This window comes from Leopardus geoffroyi, chromosome C3, assembly GCF_018350155.1.
Source record: "Leopardus geoffroyi isolate Oge1 chromosome C3, O.geoffroyi_Oge1_pat1.0, whole genome shotgun sequence".
NCBI classification, from domain to species: domain Eukaryota; kingdom Metazoa; phylum Chordata; class Mammalia; order Carnivora; family Felidae; genus Leopardus; species Leopardus geoffroyi.
The window spans coordinates 149,561,564-149,587,642 of record NC_059338.1 but is presented as its reverse complement, the minus strand read 5'-3'; the positions used below and the strand labels follow the sequence as shown (position 1 = coordinate 149,587,642).

Sequence of the window (26,079 nt, the reverse complement as noted above, 5' to 3'; positions counted from 1 at the left end):
ATTTCCTTCATGCGCCATAATTTTATGGCACGGTCACAGTGGACAATATTCATCAGGTCAGATGGCTCCTTCTAAGATCATTTCCGTAAAATCCCCTGAATGGGGTATTGCACACACCTCACACATCTACTAAAACTTTGGAAGCGGAAAAAGTAAAGAGTATTTCAGATAAAAGCAGCATACTGGAGAAATTTCAGAGCTCATGCTGTGAAGAAAAGAAAGCAACAAAGTTAGAGGAAAGAAATAGGCTAAAGAGAAGTGCAAAGACTAAACCACCTGACCGTGAAGACAGAGGCAGAAATAAACTTGACAGAACATGTGCCATGGGACTTCTAAGGAAGATAGCGTAGACAGGGGTCACTGGAAGGACCAAAATCACAAGGGAGGACATATTCCAGTACGTGCTTGTCCAGGCCGTTAAAGTATAGATTTGTTTGTGAGAGTAGCATGTAAGAAGGAAGAGAGGTAGGACTAATTCCAAGGAGAAAAGGAACATCTTGGGAGGGTTTGTGCTTACACGACCTCACGCATGACCCACCTTTCCCTCGGCCTCCAGAGTTTTCACACAAATGAAATCAATTTTCATGGAAGCCTGAGGCATCTGGGACTTGTTCCAACATGGTGGACTGTAGCTAGCGGGGTGTTAAGGACCTGGATGCAAGAAGGAGATTAACAGGTGAGAGGTGAGGTAAAAGAGAGATTAGTGCAGGCTAAAGCCCGACGTGGGATCCCAGCCAAGTGAGGCTGTGTGCCTCCAGACTGGTTCTTGGCTTTAAGGGTCAGATTAGTTGAAAAGACTGTGAAGATGGCAAGCAGTGAGGAAGCACAAGAAGCCAGCCAGTCTTTGATTTGCTAGAGCCCGGGCCATCTGCCTTCTTCCTGGGTAGAAATCACCTCAGAAACTGAGCCAGGATGGGCAAAGAATCAGAAAAGTCCTTAGTTCTGTTTGGGAGAGAGAATTTCCTCTACTCTTCAAGGTCCTTCTAACTGGTCCTTCTAAGAATCAAATTAGCATGAGACGGATTAACAGGAGACAATCAAATTTAATAGCACATGTATGGGGAAGCCACACAGACATGGAAATTCCCAAGACAGACAACCCGATGCTTATAGGAGTTAGGGGGAGGGGAGGGGTCTGAGGATACCAAGGGGAGAAAGACCACCAGCCAGAAGGTAAAAGGAGGCGTTTGAAAGGACAAGGCGTGTCCTATTATATGGATAAGTTTCTTAGGTAAAGAGGAGTCTCTGTCAATAGTTCTCTTCCTGGTACAGGCAGGCAGTTGAGGGGGAGGTAAAGAGCTTCTGAATCCGCTGGGTTTGGAGTGCTTTTAACTCAAAATAGTCTTCAGGCCAAAGTGGCCCATCTTAGGGCAGCCTGCCTATAGTTCACCCAGCAGCATGACCTTACTGGCTGCTTGGCAGTAAGCATGGCATGGCATGGCATTTGACTACTATGTCAATAACAAAACTTTTCCAAAAGAAACAGAAGGAAGCTATAATAAAAGTTACTCAAAAGCCAGGAAAGGTCATTAGATGCAGTATATTTCAAAATTTCCTGGAAATGCATCTGTTCACAAACATTTGAGAGAACAACATTTTTACTTGAATGCATATATGCCCGTTGCCTTTTGTTTTAAATTGGCTGCAGAAGCTCAAGTTCACTTTTTATTTATTTTATTTTTTTAAATTTTTTTTAACGTTTATTTATTTTTGAGACAGAGAGAGACAGAGCATGAACGGGGGAGGGGCAGAGAGAGAGGGAGACACAGAATCAGAAGCAGGCTGCAGGCTCTGAGCAGTCAGCCCAGAGCCCAACGCGGGGCTCGAACTCACGGACCGCGAGATCGTGACCTGAGCCGAAGTCGGTCGCTTAACCGACTGATCTACCCAGGCGCCCCTCAAATTCACTTTTTAAAGGCAAACCTTATAAAAGTTAGACTTAAGTTGGCTCCACAACATTCTTATCAACTTTAAAATTCCCTAATTCTCTAAATGTTCTAGGCTGGGATGCACTCTCAGTGGAACCCATAAATCCAATTTCCAGACACGGTTGATTGCCACCTGGGGATTTACACCTCAGAGAGAACTAGAAAGGTCATCGACCAAAGCTTCCCATAAATGAATATTGTTTTCTCTGTGCCCACAGCTATGGTTTTATTTTATATGTTATTTCTGGATTTAAGCCATATACGGATTACAGAAGGCTTGTCAACCGTGAATAGACCAGTTTACAGTAATTGAAGAACACAGAGCTGTTTTTCTCACTGAGGAAGTTGGTTGCTGCGAAGTCATGGGTATATTAGCATTGCACAAAGAATTCATTGCTTCTATCTTGGTTGGAAGTGTAAGAAAGAAATGCAGAGTAGATAAGCTTTTAACATACAAAAGGTAATGTGATAGGAAAAGGTATGAAGAGAAAATCATAATGATAGTTGTATGAAATAGTTAATGAATAGAATTGCAAAGAAGACTCAATTGTTCACTTGGCAAATGTGACATATTTCCAGAGTATAATCCTCATTCCTTTTTTAAGCCATTAATTTCATATTTTGCACAAAGTGTCAGATTTCTACACATGTAAGGAACATCACTGGATGAACATTTCCAAATGCAAACTTGAGACCCTAATAAGGAGATTGAGGACTATGTTGTGAAACTTCACATGACTTGCTCAGTGAAGCATTTATGGTATTTTGTAATACACCAATCTTCTAGGTTGTACCTTCCAACAGTACAATCTAAATTGTTTCTCATACACGGGACTGATAAAGGAAGATAACGTAAATCAACCTGGGTTGTTAGACCTCCAAAGATGCAATAGTTCAAACAAACGACATCGCCTTATATGTGTCCATTGTCCACATAGGCTGTGTCAGCCCAAGCTGAGCCCTGGCTGCTGTGTAAGACCCTCCATGTCTCTGTGGAGAACCTGAAAACCTAGTAAGTACAGTCCTGGGAAAGTGGAGAAAAATCATATCCCCACACTGATCTCAACCATTGCCCATTTTTTTGCTTTAAGTCGTTGCTACTATGCAATTCACTGTGCAGGGATTTTAGAACATCAGTGTTGAAGAAGCACAGCCTGATCCCAGGTGAAGAGACAAGGTGGTAGAGCTTCCAATGAAAAGCTTGCAGATATGGAAACATTTTTGCCATTGAGCTGCAGAATTCTAAAGGGCACAGCGGGGGAGAGTTTTGATGGAGATCAAAGAGGGAAGATCATCCAGAGAGATCGAGGTTTCCCTAGTGAGAATTAAGACCATAAGAGGACAGCCTAGCTAGAGCGTTACACTCTGACATTCTGGATCAGAGAGGCAATACTGAGAGGTCGAGCCCAGAGTGGAGACAATCTACCTTCAATTTCCATCTAACACTGCTTTTGCTGACCAATCCTTCCGGGTCTCTGGCCGGCCTCTCCTTACTTATCTTCCTTACTGGTAAATCTGAAGCCCTTTATTTCTCTTTTTTCGCTTTTCCCATCTATCTATACCCACTCCCTAAATTATCTTATCCAATGCCATGGATTATATTTATGCTCTGAAAACTCCTTGTAATAAAAGCTAGGTCACCAGCCCAAGCACTCTTCTTTCCGCCTGCATCAGAGAAGCTGGTCCGCTTTCTCTGACCTCCTGGATCCTCTGGAATGGAGACACAAGCCCATTATGCCCTCAAAACTGCAAGAAATCCTGAAAGAAGCTTTGGAAATGGTCTCTTACTTACTTACAGGTTAGCAGGGATTCCTTCCTGTGCTTCACCACTGGTGATGAGACTGTCACAGCACAGTTCTTTCCAGAAAAGGCTTCTTCGAAAATCTTTCTCATAACTTCCAACTCCTAAATCTTTTATTCCTAATGTGGGTAAATGTTCCTTATTGCCTTTGAAATGTGTGCACTTGGGCTGGCACCTCGCTTGCGAGTATTTCTCAACCGGAAAGGATTTTAAAATCCTTTGCCTATGTGTTTGTTTTTGCCTGGTTCTCCAACTGAGATATTGGCACCGTGAGGCCAGGACTTTGTTTCTGCTCACTGCCGTATTCCCCAGAGAAACACAGTGTGGTAGGTCTCAGGACAGTGTTTGGCGTACCGTCAGTACTTGGTGTTGGTTGAGTGACTGGATGTTCTCTCAACGTCTTGGCAAGTCATCTCAGGACCAGGCTAAGACTAAACGTCACTGCTTTGCTGGGTTGTGGTGGTGAAATCACCTCCGGGAACAACCCGTACCTCAGCCCCACCACCTTGTCTTTCTCTAGGCTTCTGTCTTGCCTCAGGAGAGACCCCTACAGAGGCTCCCATCTGCGCTCCCAGTCTCATTCTTCCCTGCTTCAATCCTTTCTCCACAGACCTAAGATAAAATTCACATACAACATTCCCCACAGCATGGTGCTAGCCCAGAGTTTCTTATTTTCTTTTAAGTTTATTTATTGAGAGAGAGAGTGCGTGCGTGTGTGTGAACAGGGGAGGGGAGACAGAGGGAGAGAGAGAGAGAATTCCAAGCAAGCTCTACACTGTCAGTGCAGAGTCCAATGCGGGGCTCGAACTCCTGAACCGTGAGATCATGACCTGAGCTGAAGTCAAGAGTCGGACGTAACCAACTGAGCCATCCAGGCGCCCCTAGCCCAGCGTTTCTGAAGCTCAGTCTGCAGACAAATTCTTGAAGCTCTGCACTAGGAGAGCTGGATAACACAACTCTTAGCTACATTTTCAAAATGGCCTCAGCCTCTGACCCCTTCAACCTTCCTATTCAACCTACCAGACTTACCTACCAGACTAATCTCTGCCATGATTTTCCTCATGTTACCACCTGTGTGAAGCGCCTTGCCACTTCTTGCCTCGAACATTTCTATACAGCTTTTCAGACCCCATTAAAACGTCATGATTTCTGTAGACTTTTCCCCACTTACCCAGGCATAATCTGTGTTTCTATTCAATCATTGGTGTGCATTCAAAACCCATTTATTGGGCACTAGCTGAATGCCTGATATGCAGCTGGGAGGTGGAAATTCACAAATAAAGGAGCTATGCTTCCGTCCTTTAGGGGCTTATAATCTGGTGCTGAAAAAAATAATGTGAATTTTAAAACATAGTGAGGGGAGGATCACTGGAGATATGGGATTATGGAGCAACTGATGAGGGATGGGAATTATAGAATATTTTGCAGAGTCTAAAATGTTTAATGTTTTGAAAGACAGTAATGAATGTGTCTCTAGGTAAATACACCGACACGGGGAAAAGAACATTCCAGGTAGGGGACACATGTCCATCATTTCAGACTGCATTCAAGGAATTGCAAGCTGCAGATAAAGCCAAAGCATGGAGAAGAGGGTGAGGAAAACGGTGTTCTGAACACATACCAGTGATTCTGGAAAGCTGACTCAGAAATTGAATGCCCAGCGTCAATGTTCTCATGACACATCCATTAAACATTTATCCAATAGCATAATAAATGTTTTGTTACATTTTGATCTTCCCCGTCTGTGACTAAAGTCCTTCGGAGCCATGAGGAAAATGTCAGTCTTCACGTTTATTTTGTTCCTCTTTCCCCTCTCTGTGAATTTAGATCAGGGTTTAGGTATAGGACAGCCCTCAGTATAATCTGTGTGATTTCTGGCACACAACCCAAACTCCCTGAGATCTAGCGTCCCTATTTGCCATGAGAGAAAAATAACAATATTTTGGAGCTTTGGCGAGGGTGAATAAAGCATTACTCACATATATATATTACATATATAATACATACATATAGAGAGAGACATATAAACACATAGTACACACACTGACACTGAATAATTGTGACTGTCTTGATATCATATTTCTATTAGTTCTTCCCTCTTTCCTTACTTCAAATTTTATGAAATTTTAAAGTGCTCACCTGGTTCAATTTTTATACTCATCAAGATGTATAACAGTTTTGGAAACCCTCTCAGCAACTTTTTAAGCCACTTGGATGTAAAACTTCAATATTGAATCATCACCGAGGGATAATAAGAGGTAGTCTTTTCAATAATGAAACAATTGGAAGAATATTGCTTCGGCTTCAGGTAGATTTTCTTTATGTTTCTGACTCAGAAAAAAATATCATTACAGCTTTCTGTGAAACAAAACTCTGCAATTCTACAAAGCAAATTCCATATTTATAAAACTCCATCTGAGATGACTAACACAATCACAATTCCATCAAAGAATCAAGTCATATTTCTCTATTCACTTCATGTAAAACGTGCAAGGTATAAAGTAGATAAGTGATTGTGAAATACTGCACAGCCATTTTTGATTAGAAATGTAAACTCGACTCTAGAAAGAAGTTAATTTTCACTTGGCCCATTGAGCAGATACACTGGTATTTAAATCTGAGTCTCTGTGAGAATCTTGGCTTTAGCAGACAGAAATTACATTCTTTCCAAGAATATACTTTCATTTCTATTTCCCATTTAAGGTAAAAGGACTGATAGTCAGAAAATCCACTAGGATAAATAATTAAAATTTTTTTTTCATGGCTCGTCATCTTACTTTAAATTGACATCCATCCCAGTATATTTCTACGTAAAATTGGTTTTAAAATATTAGCCTTCCTTAGAGTGTACAGTATTACTCTCATTTCCCAGAATGAGATGAGAAATACAAAGAAAGGATATAACGAGGCTGAAGTCACACAATCATCTTTATTCTTGTCATTGGTTATATCATAAGTCACTCTTCAGTGCTAACACGTTGCCAGGGTTGATTTAGCTGTTTCATCACACTAGAAATAGATTGTGCTGTATAAATTAGGCTGTATAAATTATGTATTAAATGGACACTCAGGGCGCTGAAAGGGTTAAAATATCTCTAAGGCCCTATTTCAGCAGGAAAACCCGCGCAGAAAAGAATTAGAAGCTATCAAGGCCATAGAGCTTGATACCCTCCAGTCCTATTTATCATATATTCTGATGATCAGAAAGGTCTTAACTACTCAGCTTTCATTTTGTTTTCGCATATTCTGTCCTCTTCCTTCTTTGAAGAAAAAAATGCAAAAGTAAATAGAACGGTATTAGGTGATCATTTCAATTTACTGTAATCTTTCATTACTAATTCTCAACCCTGGTGGAACACTAGAATTGCTAGGGAAACTGTTTTTTTTTTTAATGTGGATGTGAATCACCCACTCTGAGAGATCCTGACTTAATTGGGGTGGACGAGGCATAGTCACTGTTATTTTTCACAAATTCTCCAGCTTATTCTTATCAGAAACTGTAGTGGAGAACCATTGATGTGCACCAATAAAATATGATCCTGTATTTTAGCTGCAATTTGCTGACATATATTAAAGTATGTTATGAAGCAAATGTTAATTTAATTACCTAATTGCACAAAGTGCTTTTATTGTCAACAAGTTTAAAACCAACTACATATGTGTGTGTGTGTGTGTGTGTGTGTGTGTGTGTGTGTATAATATTGCTTAGAGAACTAAAACGGTCAGTTAATAAAACTCTTCTCTATCCATTTGAGATTTAACTCTGTCACACTCATGGTTTCTAAGACTAGGTCTGGCCTCTTTGCCAGAGCAGAAGATTTGTTCAAACCCACGAATTGTGAGATTGTGACCTGAGCTGAAGTCAGATGCTTAACCGAATGAGCTACCCAGGTGCCCCCAGACAAGTTTCTTCACAGTACTGTCCCTTGACTTCACAGTAAGTGCAAAATAAAACTCATCACACTTGCTTTTTCTTTTAATGTTTATTTATTTTTGAGAGAGAGAGAGAGAGAGAGAGACAGACAGAGTGTGAGCGGGGGAGGGGCAGAGAGAGAGAGAGGGAGACACAGGATCCGAAGCAGGCTCCAGGTTCTGAGCTGTCAGCACAGAGTCTGACGGGGGGCTCGAACCCACAAACCGCGAGATCACGCCCTGAGCTGAAGTCAGATGCTTACCCGACCAAGCCACCCAGGCGCCCCTTAATCACAGTCGCTTTGTACGGCACATCAAAGATGAGTGATAGTATTGTTATATGTATAATTGCTCTTTAAATGTTTGTTCCAGGGACAGTTTTACATGGATTTGTTTTTTTCCTCACTGGTGACAAGCTTTCAACTAGCTTCAGAGGAAAAAACTGAGATTAATTGCAGTCTAGTACATTGTAACTGTTGCTTCCAGTTTAAGACGATCAGCATCTAATCAATAATATATTAATGACTATATTTTTTGAGCCCTTGTAAATTAACAGCTAACAGCAAAGAGCTCTTTTTATTCTCCACTCTGTGCCTTTATAGTTGGGTGCTAAATCAAAAGAAACATAATTTGGGTTTTGATTAATGTTGGCTTTAACAGATTGTTTCTGTTTAGTGTAGTTAGTTCCTTAATTTATTGTCATATAATGGCAAGGCTGTATCCCCAACAAACCTCTGTAAGGCTACAGATATGTTTCTTTTTCTTAAATTTTTAAAATGTTTTATTTATTTTTGAGAGAGAGAGCAAGCAGGGGAAGGACAGAGAGAGTGGCAGACACAGAAGCTGAAGCAGGCTCCAGGCTGTCAGCACAGAGCCCGATGTGGGGCTCAAACCCACGAACTGTGAGATCGTGACCTGAGCTGAAGTCAGATGCTTAACTGACTGAGCCACCCAGGTGCCCCCAGACAAGTTTCTTCACAGTGCTACCCCTTGACTTCACAGTCAGTTATCTTGTCTTGCTTTTATCATAGGCTTCTTTAACATGTTAATCTTTTTGAAGCACAGATAAGAAACAATGGTCAACTCCCATATCAAATGAACAAGAGCTTCTGTAGGGTTTGGTAACCCAACAGGTAGATGCCCACCTTGAAATTTAATTGGCATAGGAGTGCTCCTGGAACTCCATCTGGGCGCGTGGTGCTTACAGCGTGTCAGAGACCATCAGAGTCCCTATTCTCAACGAGTGCACAATGCTTGTGGATATCCAGACCTAAGCTTGGGCAACAACCACTGCATAAGGCAGCATAGAATGCCTTCTAAAGTGTGGGATACAGCTGAGTGCTTGGGTTGGTTGCAGGTGACAGAGATCACTATGAATTTAAGCTGTCAGGAACATGTTAAAATAACCTTCATTCGTATCTGGAGGGGCTCTTATAGAGAGAGGAACAAGAGAAAAAGTCCAGTGATGGGAAAGCAACATAAATCATAGCAGAAAAAACGTTAACCTCGGTAAAGGACTATATGCAGTATGGAAGTAAGAGATGACTGACAGGTTAGATTACACAGTACCTTGAGAACGAGAGAGGAGAGAATCTGGTTTCACCCCTGCAGGTGGCATGGGGCAATTATGTATTCATGAGATAGAAAGTGGCTGAAGATAAATCGGACAGAGATACAAAGAATGAACTAGAGAGGAGAAATAACGATGGCAAAAAATAACCCGGTAGGTGCCAATTGCAAGTAACACATAATGAAGACGGGAGCACATGGGGGAAGGAGGAGTGAGGAGGAAGAAAAGAATTAAAGGACAATATAAAAGATAAAAGAGATGCGAAATAAAAGGTGATTCAGGAATTTTAGTATGAGACATTTTTATAAACAGAAATGGAATCTTTGGAATAAGAAGCTGGGTGGGCCCGTAGGAAAGTATAAATATTGATACATGATTTGACTGTTCTTATCTTGAGTGGATGAAAAGAAATACAAGCAAAAAGTCATTGGTAATTTAATCCTGAGATTTTAGGAGAAACCAAGCAAGATATAAAAATCTAGACTGAATATGTAGAATGAAGGCGAACATAAAAGCGATATCTGAGTCCAAGAGCAATGAAAACTGCTTTGGAGACACAGGGATGAAAAGCACAGCATAGGGAATATAGTCAATGATACTGCAATAGCATTGTGTAGTGACAGAGGGTAGCTATACTTGGAGTTAGCCTAGGGTAATGTATAGAGTTGCTGAATCATTACGTTGTACACCTGAAACTAACGTAGCATTGTGTATCAACTATACCTCAATAAAAAAGTTAAAAAAATTATTTGAAGAAATGGAGAAAAAGAATAAGAAAGAAGAGGAGGAGAAGGAGAAGTTGTTAATCATACAGAAGAGCTTAAGCTACCATGACAATACGCAGCAGGTCTGAGTAAGTTCATTAAGAAATGCAGATCAAGAGATTACTAGCACAAAAAGTAATAGCTGAGAAAGTACTTAAGGGGTCAACCCCCTCAAGGAGAAAATAGTAATGGAAGACTTGGGAACGCAAGACGAATAGACATTTTTCCAAAGAAGACATACAAATAGCCAACCAGTATGTGAAAAGGTGCTCAAGGTCATTAATCATCAGGAAAAAGCAAGTCAATGAGGTATCACCTCATACCTATTAGCATGACTGCTATCAAAAGCCAAAACAAACAAAGAAACAAACAAAACCAAATGTTGGTGAAGATGTGGCGAAAGGGGAACTTTGTGCACTGTTGGTGTGAGTGTAAATTAGTACAGACGTTATGGAAAACGCTATGGAGTTTCCTCAAGAAACAAGAACTAGAAATACCATATGACCCAGCAATTCCACTTCTGGGTGTATATCCGAAGGAAATGAAATCACTATCTCTAAGAGATATTTGCACTCCCATGTTCATTGCAGCATTATTTATGATAGCAAAGTATGGAAGCAATCTAAGTGTCTAACAACAGATGAATGAATAAAGAAAACGTAGTGTATACAGACAACTGAATAATATTCAGTCTTAAAAAAGAAGTTAGTCCTGCCATTTGCCACAACATGGATGAACCTATCCAACATTATGTTAAGTGAAATAAGCGAGACACAGAAAGGCAACTATTGCATGAACTCACTTATATGTAGACTCAAAAAAATTAAAAAAAAGTTGAACTCATGGTTACAGAGAGTAGAACGGTGATTGCCAGAGGCTGGAGGGGAAAGGGGAGTTATTGATTAAAGTTATGATTCATTTCTAGAGACCTAATGCATAGCATGATGACTACACTTAATTATAATGTATCGTATACCTGAAATTTGCTTAGTCAGTATATCTCAAGTATTCTCAACACACACACACACACACACACACAATAGTAACTGTGGGAGGTGATGAATATGTTAATTGGTTTGATTGTGGTAAACATTTCACTATATATATACATATATGAAATATACCTATAGTATTTATATATAAAATACTTACATATATGAAATTCATGATGTACTCCTTAAATAGATATATTTTTATTTATTAAAAATAAATAAAATTTAAAAGGAGAAATTGGAAGTTAGGATTCCTGTTCTTTCAATAAGAAGCTGAACAAGGTGAAAATCAATTATTTTTTTGGACTCATCAGAGAACTACGTAGGGTCTCCGGGCAAACCATCTCCCTTAAATCTGAAAAGAGAGTAACCTCCAAGGAGATACAGGACCTGAGATTTGCTTACCTGGAGCAGAAACCACTAGATGCTACAAGCTCATGGGAACATTAAGGGGGGAATTTTGACAAATTGCTAGAGGCCAAGAGTCAGCTGCAGTTTAGGAAGCCCCCACACTTTCAGAGGCTTTTCCTCTGGGACCTCATTAGGCTCTTACAGACAGGATCAAGGGGGAAATCAGAAAGCTTCCCCCAGGGCCCTGGCAGAGGAGAGAAAGAATAATCATCATGTCAAGTGCACAGACTTTTCTCCCTTACAGAACAAAGTCTTCACTAACCTTGGGCAGGATATCACCAGAGAGTCACCGTGAAATCCCATCTCAGCTGCGCCTCTCCAACCCAACTCCAGCCTCTGTTTCCCTCAAGAAAACAGATGAAAGTAAGAAAGGAAAGCATAAACCTAGAGGGGAGAGGGTTTCACAGACAGACACTAGGAACACTGGAGAAGAGATTGGAGCAGGGGCACATAATTCTACCCATGGAGGGAGGACAGAGACACTTATGAAAGCCACATCCTCAAGACACAGGCCCCCTGTGCACTCCAAAGACCAAAGTGTAGGGGCAGCTGGGTGGCTCAGTCAGTTGAGTGACAGCCTCTTGATTTCAACTCAGGTCATGATCCCAGGGTTGTGGGGTCAAGCCCCACATCGGGCTCCATGCTGAACGTGGAGCCTGCTTGAAATTCTCTCTCTCTCTCTCTCTCTCTCTGTCCCTCTCCCCCACTTGCACGTTCTCAAAAATAAAAAATAAATAAAAACAAAAAAACACAAAGACCAAAGTGTAATCAGAGGACTAGACAATGTCCAACCACCACTTCCTATCCATGTGCTAAGAAACCTCCAGTAGCAATAACTGTGGATCAAAGATGGAAAAATTGAAAGACTGTTAAGAAGCAGCAGCACAAGGGCCCAAACTGAGAGAGACAAACACAAGGATCACTGAGGAAACCTCAACCACAGATTCCGTCACTCCTGACCAGACTGACATCACTTCTCACACTACAAGCTTATTTACCTCAGAATCTGCATCCCAGGATCTATTCAACATTTCTGGGTTTCAACAAAAAAAAAATATGAGGAATGCCAAAATCTGAGGAGAAAACAGTCTAAAGAGCAAAGCGATAGTCAAAAGCAAACTGAAACATGACCGAGATGTTGGAATTTATCAGACAGAGAATTTAAAGTAACTATAACTAACACCCTAAGTTCTAATGGAAAAGTAAGCAACTTGCAAGACTAGTTAGATAATCTCAGAGAGATGGGAACTATTAAAAAAGTTCAAAGGAAATGCTAGAACTCAAAAAAAAAAAAAAAAGCACAGTAACAAAAATAAAAAATACCTTTGACATGCACATTAGTATAGTTGATACAGCTGAGGAAAACATCAGACACCTTGAAATAAGTCAATAAAAATTGCCCAAACTGAACTCAGAGAGAAAAAAGAATTTTTAAAAGAGCAGAATGTATAAGAGATATAGAAAAATATCAAAAGTTGTAACATGTGCATAATTGGAATACTAGAGGGGTAACTGGGTAGATGAAATAAGGGCTTAAAGTTTCTAAAATTAGCGCCAAAAAATTAAGCTATAGACCCGAGCAGCTCAGAGGACACCAAGCAGGATTAAAATCAACAACAAAAAAATCTAAACATGATATGTTAAAATTGCAGAAAACCAAAGGCAATGAGAAAGCCTTGAGAGAGGTAAAAGTCAAAGAGGAAACTAAAAACTTATCTTCTGAAGAACCAGGATGAGAATTACATTGGACCTCTTGTCAGAAACCATGCAAGCAAGGGGAACCTGGGTGGCTCAGTTGGTTAAGCGTCCGACTTCGGTCATGATCTCACAGTTCATGGGTTCAAGCCCTGTGTCGGGCTCTGTGCTGACAGCTCAGAGCCTGGAGCCTGCTTCGGATTCTGTGTCTCCCTCTCTGTCTGCCTCTCCCCCGCTCATGCTGTGTATTTCTTCCTCTCTCTCAAAAATAAAGAAACATTTAAAAAAGAAAAGAAACCATGCAAGCAAGAAGAAAAGTAGAGTGAAATAATCAAATTACTAAAAGAGAAAAACTGCCAACCTAAAATTCTATACCTGGTAACTTCAGAAATTAAAGAGAAATAAAAATTTTCTCAAATAAAAACTGAGTGCAGGGGCGCCTGGGTGGCTCAGTCAGTTAAGCGTCCGACTTCAGCTCAGGTCACGATCTCGCGGTCCGTGAGTTCGAGCCCCGCGTCGGGCTCTGGGCTGATGGCTCAGAGCCTGGAGCCTGCTTCCGATTCTGTGTCTCCCTCTCTCTCTGCCCCTCCCCCGTTCATGCTCTGTGTCTCTCTGTCTCAAAAATAAATAAACGTTAAAAAAAAAAATTAAAAAAAAAAAAAAAGAAGGCCAAACACAAATGGGTAGTGCTGAACTTAATGATGCCCCAAGGCCCGTTGCCATGAATATGCCATGCCCTTATGAAATCACAGACTGAGGGGCACTTGGGTGGTTCCACCCAGGAAGCGTCTGACTCTTGATCTCAGCTCAGGCATATGATCTCATGGTTTGTGGGATCCGGCCCCATGTTGGGCTCTGTACTGACATAGTGTGGAGCCTGCTTGGGATTCTCTCTCTCTCTGCTCCTCCCCACTTGCTCTTGCTCTCCCTCTCTCTCTCTCAAAATAAACTTAAAAAAAAAAAGAAAGGCGGAAAACGCAAGCCGACATTGTCCCAGAAATGTCACTACAACAGCATCCCCCTCCTGCCCACTTGTATACATCTTCAGTCAAATGTTCCAAGGAGACTTACAACGTGTTCACGTTGTAAGGTGGGCACATACGACCCTTCCCCCTCTAACAGCAGGAACCTCAAGCGCAGACGTGACCCCGAGCAATGGAAGGAGAAGTTAAGACGGATACAGTAAAAGAGTGAACTAGGGGGGCGCCTGGGTGGCGCAGTCGGTTAAGCGTCCGACTTCAGCCAGGTCACGATCTCGCGGTCCATGAGTTCGAGCCCCGTGTCAGGCTCTGGGCTGATGGCTCAGAGTCTGGAGCCTGTTTCCGATTCTGTGTCTCCCTCTCTCTCTCTGCCCCTCCCCCGTTCATGCTCTGTCTCTCTCTGTCCCAAAAATAAATAAACGTTGGAAAAAAAAAAATTAAAAAAAAAAAGAAAAAAAAAAGAGTGAACTAGATCAGGCTAGACCTTTTTTTTTTTAACCTCTGGAAGAAATCTGAAAATTCTCTTTGGATCTTCCAAAGATGAAAATAAGGGCTGACAGAGGAAAATCCCCAAGAATGTTTCAAGAGAACAATGGAGAAAAAAAAACAGAACAAAAAACTTAGCCTCACGTCGGAAACCCCACCAAGCTGAGGCCCTCGGAGAAAGACTTTACGCCTGTAACTCAGACGCACAGGGGCTTCTGCAGAAGGATAAGGTCACACTCAAACGCACTTGTGGTATGACCTACAGTGAGCGGCCACTTCACCGACATACATCGCCTAACTTCTCATGACTCCCAACTTATGACTGGAATTATATATACCATTCGATGTATGACCTTATTTTAAATATAATAATATTATTATACATTCTTATACCTTCTTACTTGGGATACTGTTTTAGTCCTCTGAAAATCTGTGTTTTCTTATAATGAAAAAAGGTAACTAAGAGTGTGCAAGCACATCATAGACATAGAATAAATATCAGCTATCATGAAGTTAAAGTTCTTCTGGCTGAGAAGCTTGAAAATTGTTTTTTTCATGGCTGACATGTAATGGGCAATTGGATTGGCCTGTTTTCTCTAAAAGTCAATGTAATTAAACTGTTACACTATGAGCGTTTCAAAAACCCTCCTTAAATCTTTTTCTCTGGACTTTTCGAAAGATCGCCACAACTCTCAACGTTTCAGCAAATTTTTCCACTTAATTTGGAGTCAAAAGACTATATAAATACGGGACACTAGATTTTCATTCTGGATGTACTTTTTCTCCCGATGGCATCATTAACTGAAAAAAATAAAACCATTAATATAAAATACACTGTCTGCAATTAATTCTTTACTTGTCTTTCAGAAGTATCATTTGGATGTTTAGAGGCCTCCGTGAAATGCTTCTTTAACTTTTAGTTTGTGCCTAGTTACAGAACAGGAAATTCTGTAAATCAAATTCTATTCTGTGATCACCGTTTCTCTCCCGAAATAGAAACAGCACAATTTGAAAGGAAATTGCTCTTGGGAGGTTTCCAACCCAAGACTGCAATCTTGAAACTTTTGGAATCTTTGAAGAAGTTTAATGTTGGAAATGCAAAAGTTCCGAAGCATCCCGGAAAACACCGAAATTGTTGAACTGCACACCTTGCTTTATTGAAACAAAGGCATTGTGTGGCACTGTTCTGGACGCGGCACAATGCCAGGGGACTGAGAGCTGAAAAGAAGGAAGAACAATTTTAAAGCAAACATTGCTTTTGTTTTCAAAAATTGCTGGTTGAGCTTATCTGTCACCCTCATCCAAAAAATCTTTGAAAAGTCTCCACACATCTCACTTTTCCCACAACAGGACAAGTACAGGAAAGGCTCCCTGAAGCCCATTTTGTCTTTTGTCTGACTTGCTCATGATTTTGAATGGCGTGACAGCTTTTGTAAAACTTACATGTGGCTTTTCAATGGGTGACTTTTATGGCATATAAATTATACTTCAAAAAAGCCGTTAAAAAATGATATATTACCTGAGGAAAATTCAAACAACACAGAAAGTGCCTTTAAAAAAAAAAACTCTAAAAACCCCACCGCCCAGTAATTACCACCTGGAACATGTTTTTGCTGCCCATTTTTCTGCCTCTCTGTATGTATCTAGAATTACTCACGGTCAGAAATACGTATCCAACTTAATACAACATCTCTTTTCACTCGAACACTTCAGTAAGCCATTTCCTTTCAACAGAAGGAAAATCGAGATGGTACTATAAGGATCAGTCAGGGTTGAATGATAGCCAGTCAGAGACACCACCATAAAATCCATGATTTCTGGCTCAAGGAAAATTCTGGCAGCCTGTCTCTCCCCTTAGCAGAGCCGTGGGCGACTGCTAAAAAGCCAACACTCAGTCACTTCTCTGACGACAAGAAGAAACTAGGACCTTGGACAGCACATCACCTGGTAAATGTGCATATTCCTCACCCTTGATTTCGAGCCTATTGCCCTAAAACCACCAACATTGATTTTATAGAGTTGTGACAAATAAGAAACAGGGAAACCCAACCCAGGTTCTTGGCCACGTCACCCTCACTGTACTACATAATCTGTCCTCAGTGTCCTCAGCGTTTTCCCAAAGCACACGTATTGGACACGGGAGTCCTGGACAGGCAGGACCCCTGTGGACCAGGGCTCGGGGCTCGGCCTCACTGACTGCCTGCCGAGCCGGCGGAGGCCAGGACTGTGAGTTAATGGTGACACCTGCAGGACGAAAGGAGCATAACAACTCACCAGAATAGCTACTCGCTTTCAGAATGAGTCATCTACCACCATGACTGAGTAACTGAATCTTAGGGGCTTTTAAATTTTTATTGAGTGAGACAGCCTATGGGGTTAGTGTCTATGTTAATAGTCAACCTGCTAAGCCTATAGTGTCTAAAATTTAATGTGGCAGATAGCAGCTGAGGTTCTAGATACATCTAGAAGGGATGTGAGGAGACATGTCCCGGCAGTTCAGGAAGATTTCCATTTCTGGGATAAGCACCGAGGGTATCTATTTTAATGCTTCTCCATCCCACCTCCTCCTGCCTCTTTTATTTCTGTCACTAAATAGTTATTCTTCCTGTCACTCAAGCTCTGCATTTCCAAACACACAATATATCCTACTCTTTACCTTCTTCCCAATATATGATTGAATGTTAATTATGCTTGTAGTTTAATTGCCATTGAAAGAAAATACCTCCAACAATTATTACGAGAAAACGTCACCCACCACCTTGACCACTATCTACCTATAGCTATGCTTACAGCTTTCCGACTTATTCAGCCAGGACAGACTTGCATTTCCAGCTGCCTATGAGACATCTTCACCTGACTGTCCTATGGGCACCTGGGATGCAGCATCGGATCGCATTCCCTCCAGCCTGCCCCTTCTCGGTACCTTATCCGGAAGAAGACATCACTATTCGCTCAGCTGACCCAGCACCTCATTTCACCCTCCTGCCCGCTCAGCAGCTGGTATACTTTCTACCTTCTTCACACACCTCCCCTGCCATCCGCAATGCCGTTGTGTTCATTCTGACGTTTCTCTTTAATGATTTCTTTAGCTGCCTCTCGAGTCTTGGATGCAGCAGCCCATTTATTAGACAGCTGCCAGGGAATCTTTCTAAAGCATAACTCTGCTTAAATCACTCCTTGGCTCCTCCTACCCAGCAAGACACCTGAGCACACCGTGTAAGGCCCACCGGAACGTGAAACTTACATGGGTTCTTACCTTCACACCCCCTTCTTGCCGTGATGAGGCCGTTGTGTAAATTTCATACCTAGGTGCCTTTACTCACAAGCCCTCCTATTTCCACCTTCCCGGTACGCTCTCCTCCCCTGCCTTCTACCTTCAAACTCCTATCTGTACCTGGTGATATTCACCCCTCCCTCAAGACGATCACCTGAACAATAGCAGCCACCATTTCTGTGGCATCTCATGCTTGCCGGGCACTGATCTAGCCACTTTGCATAAGTCACCCTATCGACTCCTTACAACCACTCTGGGAGGTATGGCCTCAGGAGATATTCTGGCCTTGGGCTCAGGACAGTTGTCTAAATGGTCACTACTTTTCTGCACGTAAAAACGTAAAGTGAGCTATGGGTCGTAGTAGTCCACACAGGTCCTTCATGATCTTTCTGACCTAGAGGTGGTAGAGAGAAACATCCACAGAAGTGTGACAAAATTGTACCGGGGACGCACAGTGGAAACCTATGGAGTAAAGACAGAGGTTACTTCTCTAGGGCTCTGAAAAAAAGAAAGAGTCAAGAAAGGAACGCAAAGCAGGAAGCACGAAGAGAGGTTTGGAGTGCAATCTGATTCCAGACTCCTGGGTCTAATCCTGGTTCCTCTACTCACTGGCTGTTTGATCTTGACCAAGTAGCATAGGCTCTCTGTGCCCCAGTTTCCTCATCTGCCTGATCTAGTGGTTGTGTGAGAGACGATTCAGAAAAGGGAGAGACCAAAGACAATTGCAATATTAATAACCACGAGTGGATGAAAATACGAACAAAAAAAAAAGCTCAATGGACTCATCCGTAAGTTATTTAGACAACTGTCCTAGGACTGAAAGTGACTGGCACCCCATGTGCTTTGCAGCTGAGAAAATAACTCGGGAGGCAGGAAATGGGGAGAAAATAAGTTCCGCCAAGGGAATGTCAAAAAGATATAACTAATTTCACTTAAGGGTATAACAAAAAATAAAGGCAAAAGGATGTCACGATGGTACCGCTGAACATAGAAAGCTTTGAAATATCCAAAAATGAAAGAAATGTTTAAAATTACTTATAATACATCCACATAGCTAATAATGACTCGCCATTAAATCGTGCTATCAAAGAATGCCTAATGCTATTGCGGTAGGCAGAATAATGGCCACCCAAAGATAACCCTGCACTAATCCCCAGAAGCTGTGAACAAATATGTTATGTGAAATAGCGAAGGGAACTTTTGCAGGATGTTCTTAACGTCAAGGTCTATGAAATGGAGATTTTATCTGGGTGGATTATGTGAGTGGGATATAATCACATGAGTCCTTAAAAATGGACAAGGAAAGCCAGAGAGTCCAGCAGGGAGGTGTCACAGAAAAAGAAAGAGCAAAGACTCAGCACAGGGGAGGGACTCACCCCCACCCCTGCCGGTTCGAACTGTAGGGAGGGAGCCTTGAGCCAAGGAACACAGGCCACCTCTAGAAGCCGGGACCAGCCCTGAGCTTGCGGTCCTACAACCACAGGAAACTGAATCCTGCCAACAGCCCAAATGAGCAGGAAACGGATTCTCCCCTCTAGCTTCCAGAAAAGGAACAGCCCCGCCAACCCCTTACTTTTAGCCAAGTGAGACCGTGCTGAAATTCTGCCCCCGAGAACTGTAAACCAAGGAAGTTGTGTGGTTTAAGCTGTCAAGTGTGTGGTGTGTGGTAAAAATAATACAGCGGGACACATAAAATGAGTAAGAAAAAATAGAAGTGCAACTAAAACCACGTATATTCTAATGTCACGTCCCACTGCGTATGCACACATGCACAGACAAGGCTGGAAACAAGCCCACGGAAATACTTGCTTAGAGTTTGGGACCTGGCATTTTGAGAGCCTTCTTTGGATGCCACCGACTGTCAGCGTCTTACTCTTTTCCTCACACGGTCTTTGTTGATGCTGCTGCGCTGGGGTTTTTGCCCCCCTGTTTGTGCCTGGAGTAACTTGCCAAGAGGCTCACTGACGACTGGTTTACAAAGTCTAATATTCAGTTTGCGTCCTTGTCTCTCTTGACTTCTCAAATGCAGGGAACATGGCTTATCACTCCTGAGGACCCGCGAATGTTCTTGGGCTTCTGCAACACCTTCTCTAGGTTCTCGCCATTCACCTGTCATTTCTAATTCTCTCTTGGGTTTCCTTCTCATCTGGAAATCTCCTAATGTCTGAATGAGATCTCTTCTTTGTTCTATCTGTACCTCCCTAACTCATCTCACCTGCCTGGTGGACGTAAGTCTTATCCATACAATGAAAACGCCCAAAGCTAGTCTCCAATCTGGGCCCCTGTCCTCAGCTCCAAGCGGACATACCCGGGGACCTGACCCCATCTCCCCCGGAACATCCAACAGGCACTTTCAGCTCACCACGTCCAAACGGAGCTCCTGCTCCCCCCAGCCACACCTCGTGCGTTCTCTACATCTCAGTAAATGAAACCTGTCCTTCTAAGCCAGGGTTTTCCAATCTGGGCGTTGTTGACATTTAGGGCTGGCTAATTACTGGGGAGGCAGAAGGTACTGTGTGTTCTAGGATGTTTGGTAGCATCCCAGGCCTCTACCCAGTGGATTCCTGTAGCACGTTCTGTTCCCCAGCCATACAACCAAAAATGCTTCTGCGTATTGCCAAATGATGCCCAGGGGAGGCAAAATTACAAAATCCTGGCTAGGCCAAGAATTTGGACACGTTCTTCTTTTCTGTCTTTCCCCCACCTTAGGAGTCAGATCTTCAGGAAATCCTGTTGTATCTTCAACATATATCCAGAATACAAATACTCTTCCTTCCCATCTCTGCCATCCTGGCTTCTAAGCCCTTGTTGCCTTTTTCCTACCGAATAGTTCAAAGAAGCAATAATGATCATTTTAAACATAAATCAGATCCATCACTTGTCAGCTCAAAATTCCCAGTATCTTTCTTCTTTCACTCTGCCCACCACAACTACCAACTACCAACTGCCCACCACAGCCCACATATCCCTGCTGCTCTCCGCTCACCCTGAACTTCAGCCCAACTAGCTCCCTGCTGTTCCTCCAATAGATCTCTCTCCTTAGTTTCTACCTCAGGGCCTTTGCACTTACCCTCTTCTTGGAATGCTCTGTCTCTAAATGGTTCCCTTCCTCCCTTCAGTCTCTGTTCAAATGCCCCTCACTGTGAGCCCCCACCTACCCTATGTAACACCACAATTCACCCTTTCACAGTAGTGCCACAACCGTCTCCCTGCTGCTTCACACATGGACTTGTGTCTGTTCTCTCCTCCCTAGAACGTAAGCACCTTGAGGCTAGTATTTTATGTTTTACTCACCGACTGATTTCCAGTGCCTACAAAATACCTAGCACAAAGTAGACGCTCAAATATTTTGAATGTGCACATGAATGAATGAATGAATGAATGAATGAATGAATGAATTATAGTCATACGAAAGCCCAAATGGGGAAGGCTATAGCCTGTGACATCTATCTATCTATCTATCTATCTATCTAGAGAGAAAGAGAGAGGAAGAGAGAGGGAGGGAGGGGCACAGGCAGAGGGAGAGAGACTCCCAAGCAGGTTCCAGGCTCAGCGTGGAGCCCAATGTGGGGTTCTGTCTCACGACTGTGAGAGCATAACCTGAGCCAAAATCAAGAGTCCGACACCTATCGAGATGAGCCACCCAGGCATCCTCATGGTCTGTGACTTTTTAAAACATTAAAACAATCCCTGAGCCTCTGGACTGACACCAATGGAAATGGGCTGCTGAAAGTGTCCAGTTTCAGCGAAGACCATATCCCAACAAACCCCAAGAAGGAGTTTAGCCAGCATCCCTGTAGGGCTACCAAGGAACTGAAACCAGGGGAGGGAATTCTCACTGTCTCTGCCCAGCAAGATGTGGTATCCGTATAGACCACATAAGACCGTGTGCTTCAAAGTCTCCACTTTTTCCAAGAGATGTGTCAGGCATGCTTACTGTCATTTATCCCGTCCTTCCTGTCCAGCCTTTACCGAAGGAAAGCAGAGAACCCATCTGCCAGCCGCCAGGCCCTAAGGGTCACATCTGGAGCGGCTGTCAAGGTTAGCACAGTGCAAAGACCGCAGACCCCTCCCTGCCTGGTGACAGGAACCAGGTGCGGCCCAGGGGCTCAGAGCCCTCAGAGGCAGGTAGACGCATTCAAGAGCAAGTAAGCATAAAACCAAAGATCTTTCAGGTAAGCAGGGAGGTGGAGTAGGAGAGTATGTTACTTAAGTCAGACACAGCCCTGACTTACACAGGTGATTGAGCAAGGAGCTGAGTCAGGGATGGGATGCCAGGAATAGCCAAGGGCATCTGCAAAGGTTAAGAGGTGAAATAAGGAGGCATTCGAGGAAAGCACGGTGACGGTCATCAATATCTCAGTGGACAGCATACGATCTCAAGTACAGAAGCAGGAGCCAGTTACTGCCAAACTCCAATCATAAGGGAATGGTGAAGAGCCTCTTCCCCTGTCACCAGCCACACTCCGTTGAAAACGCCCTAATTGCCGCTGAATACATAATATTTGTTGGCTAAATTTTACTACCATGATCTGCAAGTCTTTGCCACAGGTTCTTATACAGATAAAGTTGCTGTAAGAGTTGAGGCCGTGGGTCTGGTGTGTCTACAGGTGCAGAATAAGCAGATGAGCCAGCGGGGTCCTGACCTTTGGACGGGAAGGCATGCTTCCCCCGAGGACCATCGCGATTACTCTAGAAACACGGGCTCCATACACATGTTTCATCATCACCACTTGAGAAATAACCAGACTGAGAAAAGGTAAAATGTTTCTAGGACAAAAACCCTGCTATTTTTACAGTATTAAGTAGGGATATTCTCATGAAAACTCAACACTCAGAAGCAAAGGACCTTAGTACTGATCTCACCCTACCACTAGCTGGGACTGGGCAACAACGCGCAGGACATTTAGCTTCAAATTCCCCAGGATTCGGGGTTGGTTGGTTTGTTTTAATTTTACGATAGAAACATTTACTTCACAGTTACTAGAAAACGAAACGCCACAATGTGTACTAAAACACTGTGTTAATGATGAAGCCTGAGAAACATCTGTGGTATTGTTTACTGTTTTTGATGTCTGAGCTGGAATGGAGCATAGCGTCTTGGTTTTTTGCTGTTTGAGGTTTTCCTTGTTTGCTTGTTTTGGCTTTTCCTTTGGTAAGTCATTGGATTATGACCTTTTTTTTACTGAGGTCAGTTAAAGCTGAGTTCTCTGTCACAATGTGATGTATACTTGATATGCAAACAGGGAGGAAAGAGAATAGTAGCTAAATGGGAACATAGGCTCAAGAATGGGTTGTGTGAAAACAACTTGAGCATATCCTTAAAGGAAAGATATCACGAAGGAGGGCAGATAAAAGGCAAAGGAGAAATGGGAAGGTTCCAGAAGAGTAAACGATACAGTCCTGAGCACAGAGAAGTGATGGAGCCTAGTATTTTACTATACTGGTCAATAAAGGCATACTGTTTGCTAAATAATCCAAGTCCTCTTTTTAATAAATGTAAATATTTTTTTTAGTTTTTATGTTCTTCCTTTACAATTTATCACACATTTTACGATATTCATTTTCAAAGGCATATGCTATACACAAATATTGGCTATAATATTAAACAGAGCTGAAGGAGCCTGCCCCTGATCCCCCACTAAATGCATGCGCGCGCGCGCGCACACACACACACACACACACACACACACACACACACACACACAATGCTTTCATGCAATTATATTGGGAATGAACAGAAGGATAGAAATTGAGGCCAATGACCCAAGTGCTCTGCGGCATAGAAAAACAAGTTGAGATGATTTCCATTTAAGTACTTGGACCCAAATATTTATAATAATCCATTTAAAACCCAAACCTAATGTGTTTATTTGCCTGGTACCTGGCACGGCTTTTATGCCAGATAAAGGTAGACTCTGGATAACAGGGCTTATAAACTCTCAGTGACAGTGGTTAGGAGAGGGTTGCCGAAAGAAAAGGAAACAAAACCCAGATAAGATGCAGATAGTATCTTGAGGATATGTAATACCTTTAAGGTAAAGATAATGATTCTCAACCCTGACTGTGCATTAGAATCTCCCAGGGGACCTTAAAAGAAACTCCAGCCTCCTCTTCCTGAGATTCTGATTTATTGCAAGGGTGGGCAGCCAGTGCTATTTTTATGAGCTCCCTGGGTGATTCTCACACGCTGCCAGGCTGGATATTCTCTGATTCGGGAACACTACTGAGCGTGTTGCAAAGCAGATGAAAGTTTTAACTTTAGAAACACTAATCCACAAACTGTCCTCTTGCAACATAAGCTAGAAAAGGAAATTCGATCAAAAACCCAAACACAGATTAATTGGCAGCAATTGTTTACAGCATGACTTCAAAATGCACTCAAGCCCCTAAATCTTATTCTCCTCTCTAGACATGTTAGCGACAGCAATGCTTGAAGTCTGATACAAGCACCTTCCTTCCCTCTGATCCCAGCCAGTCAGAAGCACCCGTGTGCAAACACAGGGCGACAAGGGAGATGAGAAACACTCAACTCCACCCCCACCGACCTATTTCTCAGTGTGAGCGTCTGGGCCTTTCCCTAGGAAACCTTGGAGAGACCCCAAAAATCAGAGAACTTCTCTGTTTTTAACATCCATTTGCTATTGAAGAACAAACTTGGAGATTTCAAAGTCAGAATTATTCTTTGTCTTACAGATTTTATCCAGAATTGTGCAGAAGAGGGAAAAGTCCTCAAAGCCTTCTTTTCATGTGGTGCCCAAAAGAGGGTTTGCCTGAGCTAGCTTCATGCCGGGGGTACATCAGCGAGGAGTAGGATGACACTTTGGAATGGATTGGAAAAGCCAATCCCAGACCCAGAATGGGATGTACTGGAGCATGAACAACGGAGAATATCGTATTTCTATTTTCTTTTTTTTTTTTAATTTTCTTTTTTCTTTTTTAAAATTTACATCCAAATTAGCATATAGTGCAACAATGATTTCAGGCGTAGATTCCTTAAGCCCCTTACCCATTTAGCCCATCCTCCCTCCCACAACCCCTCCAGTAACCCTCAGTTTGTTCTCCATATTTATGAGCCTCTTCTGTTTTGTCCCCCTCCCTGTTTTTATATTATTTTTGCTATTTTCTTATATTTATACCTCAAACGTCACAAAGCCAGTTAGAAAGACAAAATGAATTGATGCAAGAACAGAACTATTCCTAGAAAGGTGTTTCAAAATTGATCTTTAATGACGCTCAGGAAATAGGATCAAATTGCAGTCCCTTGTAACCACACACCCAGCCCTCAAGTTCTTCGAGTTCCAGAAAGTTCTCGCAGCTGCTCTACCCAAGACACAGGTGATGCAGTTACTGGCCAAAGACGCGCTTTCATTTTACCCAAACTCCTTAGGTGAGTAAAATTTTGCTTTGGATAGACTTCCACCCAAAAGAATTCATTTTGCTACATCTGGTCTGAATCTACTGATGGCACGTTTGGGTTTGGCGATAAACGTTCCACCAAACAGATCTACAGATTCGATGTAATTCCAACCAAAATCTCAGAGGGCTTTTACCTGGTGGTAATGGAGTGGGTAATGGAGAGAGGGCAGAAATGAGCAAGCTTATTCTAAACTACATACGAGAATGCAAGCAATGTTTAAAAAGAAAATAAAAATTGGAAGCGTTTTACTTCCCGACTGCAAGACTTACCATAAGCCGCTATAAGAAATCATAGATTTGGCATACAAAAGTGGGAATGAGGGTAAAGGCATGGAAACATCTGGCAAATAATGATAAGATAGTCATTCGTCTTTGTTTATTTTTAAGTCAGTTTTACTGAGGTATAAGTTACATATGATAACAATCAAACAATTTTCAGTATGCAAATAAATTAGTTGTGATAAATGCATGCATCATTTAACCAGCATCACAAATGTGGCATAGAATGTTTCCATGAACCCCCAAAATGCTCTCGATATTTTGCAGCCAATCCTACCTCCCGGACCCACCGCCATCCCCCACCCCAGGAAACCACTGACTTGCTCTTTGTCACTAGAGTTGTGCGTTTCCTGGAATGTAATATAAATGTATTCAGACAGTATAAAGTCTTACTTATCTAGCTCCTGTTACTTGGCGTATGTGCTTGAAATTCATCTGTGATGGTATGAGTATCAGTGGTTTATTCCTGTTTATTACTGAGTTTTAGCCCACCGTGTGGATGTACCCCAATTTGTTGATCCATTCACCAGTTGGTTGATAGACATCTGGGTTGTTTCTAGTCTAGGGA

At 42.3% G+C, this 26,079-nt stretch overlaps 1 protein-coding gene across 8 annotated transcripts in view; it reads right to left on the bottom strand.

Annotated features, from left to right (window-relative positions):
- The window catches only part of PXDNL (peroxidasin like), a 453,359-nt gene that overhangs the window by 176,349 nt on the left and 250,931 nt on the right, over window positions 1–26,079 (bottom strand). The window contains exons 1-3 of one of the 8 annotated variants that reach the window (XM_045455356.1): window positions 5,869–6,056; window positions 5,351–5,544; window positions 4,901–5,051 (exon numbers count right to left, since the gene is read on the bottom strand). The exons of the other annotated variants lie outside the window; for them this stretch is intronic. Of the exons in view, the coding sequence (XP_045311312.1) occupies window positions 4,901–4,908 (8 nt within the window). The 5' untranslated portion in view covers window positions 4,909–5,051; window positions 5,351–5,544; window positions 5,869–6,056. Of the gene's footprint in view, window positions 1–4,900; window positions 5,052–5,350; window positions 5,545–5,868; window positions 6,057–26,079 lie in introns of those variants that run through there. 8 annotated transcript variants of the gene reach the window in all.